Source organism: Salvelinus sp. IW2-2015, linkage group LG11 (genome assembly GCF_002910315.2).
Source record: "Salvelinus sp. IW2-2015 linkage group LG11, ASM291031v2, whole genome shotgun sequence".
Lineage (NCBI taxonomy): Eukaryota > Metazoa > Chordata > Actinopteri > Salmoniformes > Salmonidae > Salvelinus > Salvelinus sp. IW2-2015.
In genome coordinates this window covers 45343726-45353261 of record NC_036851.1, presented here as the reverse complement: position 1 = coordinate 45353261, position 9536 = coordinate 45343726, and the positions used below count along the sequence as shown (strand labels likewise).

Here is a 9536-nt window from a genome sequence, read left to right as displayed (position 1 = left end):
CCGTTGTGATTATTATTTGACCCTGCTGGTCATCTATGAACATTTGAACATCTTGGCCATGTTCTGTTATAATCTCCACACGGCACAGCCAGAAGAGGACTGGCCACCCCTCAGCCTGGTTCCTCTCTAGGTTTCTTCCTAGGTTCTGGCCTTTCTAGGAAGTTTTTCCTAGCCACCGTGCTTCTACACCTGTATTGCTTGCTGTTTGGGATTTTAGGCTGGGTTTCTGTACAGCACTTTGTGACATCAGCTGATGTAAGAAGGGCTTTATAAATAAATTTGATTTTTATATCTGGCTCTCCTGTTTTCACTGTTTATATAGATTTTAGGTTCCTATTGAATTCCCCAAAGAGGCTAGAGTAGTCAGTCCATATAACTGCTATTCACATATAGGGTAAATAAGAAGCACAATAGATGTGTAAGAATAATATGGTTTGACAAAATATTGTAATTTAATTCTGGTATGTTAAAATAATCTAATTCTATAAAATATGTGGGGAGAGCACTGTCCATCTGCCTCTCCACCAAAACAAAGTCCACGTGCTCCCCTATTCCATCATGTGACATTASCAGTGCCCAATAGGGTCATTGTAAAAGCCATACTTATACCCGTCATACCCAATTATTAAAAAAGTCAGTATTTACAGTGAATCAGTCACAGCCCCAKKATAGGCCAAAACAGAGATGAAAGGAGTTCCGGTCAGTTGTGGTGTATGGGGCCGTGATGTGACTTGGCCCTTTACATGAAGAAGTAGAGCTGCTCATCTTTCTCCTTGTCTGAGATGTCATACACCTGGCTGGTCTTCAGCTTGCGGGCAGGGCGCTGTGATCTAGCCATCAGTTTCTTGCCAGTCTGGAGAAAAAGGCCTTATGTTAGCATCAGCAAATAAAGAGAACACAATGGTATGGTTTCTTTAGTACAATTATATGAAATTAACTCATGACATTTACCCAATTGTATTGTCCTAGAACAGTCCACTTGGTAATTAAACCAATGGCTTAGTTATGCAATATCTCATTTAGCCTATAGGCATCTAATGACAACGTAATGTTACACACTGATTTTCGGGCAGAAATTGGCTTATAATTTTGTACTATAGGATTGTAATGGTGTAGTATTGAGGCAGATTGTGTGACTGACTGTTTTCTTGACGTCAGCCTGGGCTCTCTCCAGGGCCCTCTTTAGCCTCTCTTCCTGGTGCTGCTTGTCCTGATGCATCTTCTCATCACGCAGCCTGGGGAAGGGAAGGAGGAAGTGATTATAGGGGGGGAAAGAAAAGGGTAGATTAATCTAAACAGCTAGATACGTTTCAAACTAAAACATGATCTGCTCTGGTACTCAGCTACCACATGGAACATGAAATGTAACAGGGCCCAAGTCCAATTGCACAGACCTGAGTTTCGTCCTCTGCATCAACTAACCACGTTCATGAACTAACCAAAGGCAACTAGGCAAAGCCTAAGGACCTAGAGATTTAAATGGAATAGGGCCAAAGTGACTAGCCTATTTGACGGTCCTACGAGGCTGCGTTCCAGCTCTTGCGTACCTGAACCTCCTCTCCTTTTCCTTGGCCCTCTCGGCCAGCACCAGCCGCTCCTTGGGGACGATCTCCACATTCTCCAGCAGCTCGTCCAGGCGGCTCTCGATGGCCTTCAGCATCTGCAGCGTGCTCAGGTTGGCCTCGCTGTCGCCCACGCAGCCCCGGTACACCTCCTCTACCTTAACGCCCAGGGAGTCAAACATACCCTCCTTCAGAGTAGAGGGAGAGAGAGAAGGAGAAAGAACAAGAGCGTGAAATATCTATGTGATCTAAGGCCAATGACTGGCACACTACTGGTATTAGCATGTCCTCTGATTCTCTGCGTAACTCCCAGTGACCTGTRCCATTTCCTGCTTTGGGTAAAAGTTGTCCGAAGTCACAGATCTAGGATCTGCTTACTTTCCCAAAATCCTAACATCAACCATGTGCTCTAAACTGACCTTAGATCAGCAACTTTCTTCCTACCTGGTCGTCCGACTTGTACTTCCCAAAGTTGAAGAGGCGGGCCCTCAGCTCCAGCTCGGCAGCCCGTTCCCTCTCCCTCTGGATGGTGTGGGTCATGATGTCTATCTGCTGGGTCAGCTGGTTGGTCTCRACCTCCCTTCAGAGAGGTGGATGTGTGCACACAAATAGAAACAAATGCAAGTGAGGAAAGAGAGAAGGAACTATAGAGGGTAGAGTGTTGACATAAAACCTTGCTCTTGTCAATGTCAGTCAACATCATTTCTCATCCTCCTTTTTATAAGTGAAGTCCGACTGTACGAGCACCCATATTACGTAGAGATCAACTCTGCTATACCATTGAGTTCTAGCCTATCTACAATAACTATGGTAGTGTACATTCACTTTCAACTTGGCCCTCACTTCCCTCTCTATCTACCTCTGACCTCTGACCCCTGCAGACCTTTCTTACATCTTCTTGCGGTTGTAGTCCATGACCTGTCGGAACTCCTCCTGGGCGTCTTCGGTCTCCCTGGAGTTCTGGATCAGAGAGAGATTCTGCTCTTCCAGCTCTGTCAGCAGCTCCAGCAGCTGCCTGGGGTCCTTGAAGTACAGCTCCGGGTCCTCCTGCAAGGGGCAACAAACACCACATACAGGTGACAGACTTCTTTCGGGGTAAGTGGAAAACTAAGGGTAAAGTTTATAAWACATTTAAGGGAAAGATATCCTTTAACAGGAAGCTAGATGGCCTAGATGCGAGAAGTGGGGTTTGAGTTTGGCATTGTCAGATTTGGGGCTGGTTTTCCCAGATTAATCCTAGTCATGCTCTCTTAAAAATAAAGGTTAAAGTTGGAACCAAATAAGGTTTCTAAGAGCGATGCCATATGCGGAACCATTTTAGGTTCTCTGAAGAAACTTAAATTAGATGGTTATGTGAAGAACCATACAAAACTCCAGGTAYAAACAAAAAACAGAAATGTTTCGGCCCTCTAGGACCGGAATTGCATAGTTCTGCTGTAGGGTCTTGAGCCTTATTTGCATATTTCCCAGGGTGCCTTTCAAGTGAATTTTAGAGTTACGAGTACCACCCATGACTATGTTTGCTAGTGACAGAGACACTATTGTTGTATTAATTCGTTTTCATTACTGTGGTCTTCACCAAGTGAAATACTAAATGAATATGAGAAGACTAAGATACTTTATGAGACTACCTAAAGGATTTAAACTAGAACAATCATTTCAGTAACGGGTGCAATAAATCCAAGTAACAGATTGGATTAGTTGAGAAAAATCTGTTATTTATATTTCAGTAGAATAAGATTAATTAATAAATCAATGTACATGCAAAAACTGATATTGAAACAAGCAATGCTAAAAATCTACCTGCAGTAGAGCATGCTTGGAAATATGATAATGATGGGCGTGGTTTTGGTCCAACTCTGGTTATTAACACCAACACTGGGGTTCTTTTACACCACTGAGAGTCAATTGAACTCTTTACAGTATAAATTAAACTCCTGAATCAACACTAGAAATATTACACTGAAAAAGCAACAGTAGTTATCAGTGGCCAATTTGCTGTGTGCTAGGAAAGGGAGACATCCGCAGGCTTCCGTACATTTCAAGAATTCTGAAAAACCGTAGATGCCACGCCAAGAAACKGACACTTAACTCAAAGGTTCTTTATCGGGCAAGTGTTCTCCAAGGAACATTAAGAGCTGAGGAAGAACCATTTAAGAACCTTCACCTTTTTCAGTGTGGAGTAAAGATATTTTAAGTAGACCTGGGTTCAAATACATGTGTATTCGTGTATCTGGTATTCAATTTTAGTATTTTCAAATACACAGCCCAAAACTACTTTTATTTGATTATTTGAATGGTTATGTGTTAAAAACCAAATCGTCTACCAAATTATATTTGAGAGTATTTTCAAATACTTATTTCAAACTATATTTCAAACACTATTTTAAAATACCTGGGTTAAATGCATGGGAGTGTATTTGAGTCAATGTATTAGTGTTTTCAAATACTTTCCAAGTGTATTTCCAAATACAGTAAAATATTCAACTACTTTTATCAAATAAAAGATATCTGAATACTTACTCTGAATGTATGTGAAAGTAATTGAGATATTTTAAATAGTATTTCAACTCTCCATTGAGCTTGCTTTTTAGGCCTGGGGCTTAATCTGTGTCCAGAAAACCAGCCCATTACATGTTCTGTCATATTCAGGCTGTATTTACATTTTATTCAAACTGTCTCATTCATAAAATTCTGGTGTCAGCTTATCAATGGATGAAATTTGCCAGAAAGCAGTTGTCTTCCAGCGTAATTCTGATCTTCTAAAGTTGAAACTAACCTCATATTCAGAGCTGTCAGTCTTCAGCTCTACCACAGGGTTCCTGAAAAGACAGGAATTCAGCACTATAGCAACAATTAGAGCATATAACATGGTCATCACTTTTCTTTTCTTTTTTCTTTTATTTAACCTTTATTTAGACAGTCAGTTAAGAACAAATTCTTATCAAATTGTATTAGTCACATGCGCCGAACACAACAGGTGTAGACCTTTCAGTGAAATGCTTACTTACAAGCCCCTAACCAACAATGCAGTTAAAAATATATGAATAAGAATAAGAAATAAAAGTAACAAGTAGTAAAGCAGCAGTAAAATAACAATAACGAGACTATAACAGGGGGTACCGGTACAGAGTCAATGTGCGGGGGCACGGTTAGTCGAAGTAATTGAGGTAATATGTACATGTAGGTAGAGTTATTAAAGTGACTATGCATAGATAATAACAGAGAGTAGCAGTGTGTTAAAGGGGGGGGGGGCAATGCAAATAGTCTGGGTAGCCATTTGATTAGATGTTCAGGAGTCTTATGGCTTGGGGGTAGAAGCTGTTTAGAAGCCTCTTGGACCTAGACTTGGCGCTCCGGTACCGTTTGCCATGTGGTAGCAGAGAGAACAGTCTATGACTAGGGTGGCTGGAGTCTTTGACAATTTTTAGGGGCTTCCTCTGACACCTCCTGGTATAGAGGTCCTGGATGGCAGGAAGCTTGGCCCCAGTGATGTACTGGGCCGTACGCACTACCCTCTGTAGTAGTACTTGCGGTCGGAGGCCGAGCAGTTGCCATAACAGGCAGTGATGCAACCAGTCAGGATGCTCTCGATGGTGCAGCTGTAGAACCTTTTGAGGATCTGAGGACCCATGCCAAATGTTTTCAGTCTCCTGAGAGGGAATAGGTTTTGTCGTGCCCTCTTCATGACCATCTTGGTGTGCTTGGACCATGTGTTGTTGTGATGTGGACACCAAGAAACTTGAAGCTCTCAACCTGCTCCACTACAGCCCTGTTGATGAAACTGAGGGCATGCTCGGTCCTCCTTTTCCTGTAGTCCACAATCATCTCCTTTGTCTTGATCACGTTGAGGGAGAGGTTGTTGTCCTGGCACCACACGGCCAGGTCTCTGACCACCTCCCTATAGGCTGTCTCATCGTTGTCGGTGATCAGGCCTACCACTGTTGTGTCATCGGCAAACTTAATGATGGTGTTGGAGTTGTGCCTGGCCGTGCAGTCATGAGTGAACAGGGAGTACAGGAGGGGACAGAGCACGCACCCCTGAGGGGTCCTTGTGTTGAGGATCAGCGTGGCGGATGTGTTGTTACCTACCCTTACCACCCGGGGGRGGCCCGTCAGGAAGTCCAGGATCCAGTTGCAGAGGGAGGTGTTTAGTCCCAGGGTCCTTAGCTTATTGATGAGCTTTGAGGGCACTATGGTGTTGAACGCTGATCTGTAGTCAATGAATAGCATTCTCACATAGGTGTTCCTTTTGTCCAGGTGGGAAAGGGCAGTGTGGAGTGCAATAGAGATTGCATCATCTATGGATCTGTGGATCTGTTAGGGCGGTATGCAAATTGGAGTGGGTCTAGGGTTTCTGAGATAATGGTGTTGATGTGAGCCATGACCAGCCTTTCAAAGCACTTCATGGCTACAGATGTGAGTGCTACGGGTCGGTTGTCATTTAGGCAGGTTACCTTAGTGTACTTGGGCACAGGGACTTTGTTGGTATTACAGACTTGGACAGGGAGAGGTTTAAAATGTCAGTGAAGACACTTGCCAGTTGGTCAGCGCATGTTCGCAGTACACGTCCTGGTAATCCGCAGCCTTGTGAATGTTGACCTGTTCAAAGGTCTTGCGGAGAGCGTAATCACACAGTCGTCCGGAACAGCTGGTGCTCTCATGCATGTTTCAGTGTTATTTGCCTCGAAGCGAGCATAGAGGTAGTTTATCTTGTCTGGTAGGCTTGTGTCACTGGGCAGCTCTTGGCTGTGCTTCCCTTTGTAGTCTGTAATGGTTTGCAAGCCCTGCCACATCCGATGAACGTCGGAGCTAGTCCAATTCGATCTTAGTCCTGTATTGACACTTTGCCTGTTAGATGGTTTGTTGGAGGGCATAGCGGGATTTCTTAAAAGCTTCCTGGTTAGAGTCCCGCTCCTTGAAAGCGGCAGTTCTAGCCTTTAGCTCASTGCTGATGTTGCCTGTAATCCATGGCTTCTGGTTGGGGTATGTATGTACGGTCACTGTGGGGACGACATCATCGATGCACTTATTGACGAAGCCAATGACTGATGTGGTGTACTCCTCAATGCCATAAGAAGAATCCCGGAACATATTCCAGTCTGTGCTAGCAAAACAGTCCTGTAGCTTAGCATCTGCTTCATCTGACCACTTTTTTATTGACCGAGTCACTGGTGCTTCCTGCTTTAATTTTCAGATTTGACAAACGGAGGGTGAGGGAGAGCTTTGTACGTGTCTCTGTGTGTGGAGTAAAGGTTGTCTAGAGTTTTTTTTTTCTCCTCTAGGTTGCACATTTAATATGCTGATAGAAATTTGGTAAAACAGATTTAAGTTTCCCTGCATTAAAGTCCCCGGCCACCAGGAGTGTCGCCTCTGGYTGAGCATTTTCCTATTTGKTTATGGRYGAATACAGCTCATTGAGTGCGGTCTTAGTGCCAGCATCGGTCTGTGGTGGTATGTAGACAGCWKCGAAAAATACAGATGAAAACTCTCTAGGTAGATAGAMTATCTCATGATAAGCTGTAGACCACACTAACTCAGGCGAGCAAAACCTTGAGTCTTCCTTAGATATCGTGCATCAGCTGTTGTTTACATATATGCAGTCTGCCACCCCTCGTCTTATCAGACYCCGCTGTTCTATCCTGCTGATACAGCGTATAACCAGCCAGCTGTATGTTGATAATGTCATCGTTGAGCCACGACTACGTGAAGCATGAGATATTACTGTTTTTAATGTCCCGTTGGTCGTTTAATCWTCCTCGTAGGTCTACGATTTTATTTTACAATGATTGCATGTTAGCTAGTAGAACGGATTGCAGGGGGGGTTTATTCGATCGCCTACGAATTCTGAGAAGGCAGCCCGACCTCCGTCCTCTTTTTCTCCGTCGTCTCTTCACACAAATGACAGGGATTTGGGCCTGTTCCTGGGAAAGCAGTATGTCCTTCACGTCAAACTCGTTAAAGGTTTAAAAAAAAGCTTCTGCCAGTTTGTGGTGAGTAATCGCTGTTCTGATGTCCAGAAGTTATTTTCGGTCATAAGAGACGGTAGCAGCAACATTATGTACAAAATAGGTTAAAAAATAAGTTACAAACATTGCAAAAGAACAAACATAAAAACACAATCGGTTAGGAGCACGTAAAACGTCAGCCATCTTCTCCGGCGCCGTCTTCCACTTATTTATAATGACTTGCACACACAAACACTCACAATTTGTCCCTCCGTCCTGTCGACTGTCTAGAGGGGTTCCTAGCATCCCGATCGGTGGCAGCTCTCGGTCCGCAAATGACCCCTTACGGTCCATAGCTGTGTGTGTGTGTGTGTGTGTGTGTGTGTGTGTGTGTGTGTGTGTGTGTGTGTGTGTGTGTGTGTGTGTGTGTGTGTGTGTGTGTGTGTGTGTGGTGTGTGTGTGTGTGTGTGTGTGTGTGTGTGTGTGTGTGTGTGTGTGTGTGTGTGTGTAAAGAGAGAGAGAGAGCAAGGAAGAGAGAGACATAGACAGAGAAGAGAGAGATAGATAGAAAGAGAGATAGACAGAAGAGAAAGCGAGAGAGATCGACAAGATAGAGACAGAGAGATAGATAGAGACAGAGAGATAGATAGAGACAGAGAGATAGATAGAGACAGATAGAGATAGATAGAGAGATGAACAGAGAGATATACAGAGTGAGAGCAGAGTTAGAGAGACAGAGTTAGAGAGACAGAGGTTAGAGGAGACAGAGTAGAGAGACAGAGTTAGAGAGACAGAGTTAGAGAGACAGAGTTAGAGAGACAGAGTTAGAGGGACAGAGTTAGAGAGAGAGACAGAGATAGCGAGACAGAGGGGGAGAGGAGACTTATATAAGGGAACTTTAGTGTAGACACAATAGAGCATACACCTGTATGTTTTATAACAACACTAAGAAAGAACACATACTAGTACGTCTTTTCGGAGTAGCCCTCTCATCTTTGTCTTTCTCTTTGGGCTTGTCCTTGGTGGCAGACTTGGTGGCAGACCTGGTGGCAGACTTGAGTTTAAGGGTCTTGGCCTTGGCCTCATGTGCCTCTTGCCACTCTAGAGGGGACAGCTTGAAGAGGAACTCCTTGTGCATCTTGAACTCCTTTATGATGTCCTCAAACTTAGAGATGTCACTGCAGTGTGAGAGCACACACGCACGCACACAAATGAACGAAGGCATGAACATGTGCACAGACACACATCCTTGAGATATACATGATATACACACACAAATCATGCATTGATGTTATAGTTGATTTCCAATATTTACTGAGGTAGGAGGCCATGCTCCCATATTAGCTGTATGCTCTGTTGTTACCACCTCTTAATGCTCACCATATTAGCTGTAATGCTCTGTGTGTTCCACCTCTTAATGCTCACCATCTTAGCTGTAATGCTCTGTGTGTTAACCACCTCTTAATGCTCACCATCTTAGCTGTAATGCTATGTGTGTTACCCACCTCTTAATGCTCACCATATTAGCTGTAATGCTCTCTGTGTTACCCACCTTTTAATGTTACCATATTAGCTATAATGCTCTGTGTGTTACCCACCATCTTAGCTGTAATGCTCTGTGTGTTACCACATCTTAAAACCTCTCTGGACCACCCATCCCGATCCGGGATAACTGTCATCAGAAACGCTGACTAGCATAGCCTAGCTGCGCCACAGGAATATAATATAATATAATTTCATGAAATCACAAGTCAATACAGCAGATGAAAGATACATCTTGTGAATCCAGCCAACATGTCCGATTTTTAAAATGTTTTACAGCGAAAACACAACATATATTTATGTTAGCTCACCACACATATCCCAAAAACACAGCCATTTTTTCACAGCAAGATAGCTTTCACAAAACCCACAAATAGAGATAAAATTAATCACTAACCTTTGAAACACTTCATCAGATGACAGTCATATGACATCATGTATACAATACATTTATGTTTTGTTCGATTATGTGCATATTATAGCG

At 43.4% G+C, this 9536-nt stretch overlaps 1 protein-coding gene across 1 annotated transcript in view; it reads right to left on the bottom strand.

The window, feature by feature from the left end:
* Positions 1-464: 464 nt before the first annotated feature.
* LOC111970752 (cilia- and flagella-associated protein 100-like) overlaps positions 465-9536 on the bottom strand; it is a 16181-nt gene continuing 7109 nt past the window's right edge. Inside the window, 9 exon segments of the mRNA XM_070445839.1 lie at positions 465-853; positions 1142-1235; positions 1548-1750; positions 2007-2142; positions 2455-2609; positions 4342-4384; positions 7771-7819; positions 7822-7866; positions 8474-8688. Coding sequence (XP_070301940.1) covers positions 740-853; positions 1142-1235; positions 1548-1750; positions 2007-2142; positions 2455-2609; positions 4342-4384; positions 7771-7819; positions 7822-7866; positions 8474-8688 — 1054 coding nt within the window. The 3' untranslated portion in view covers positions 465-739.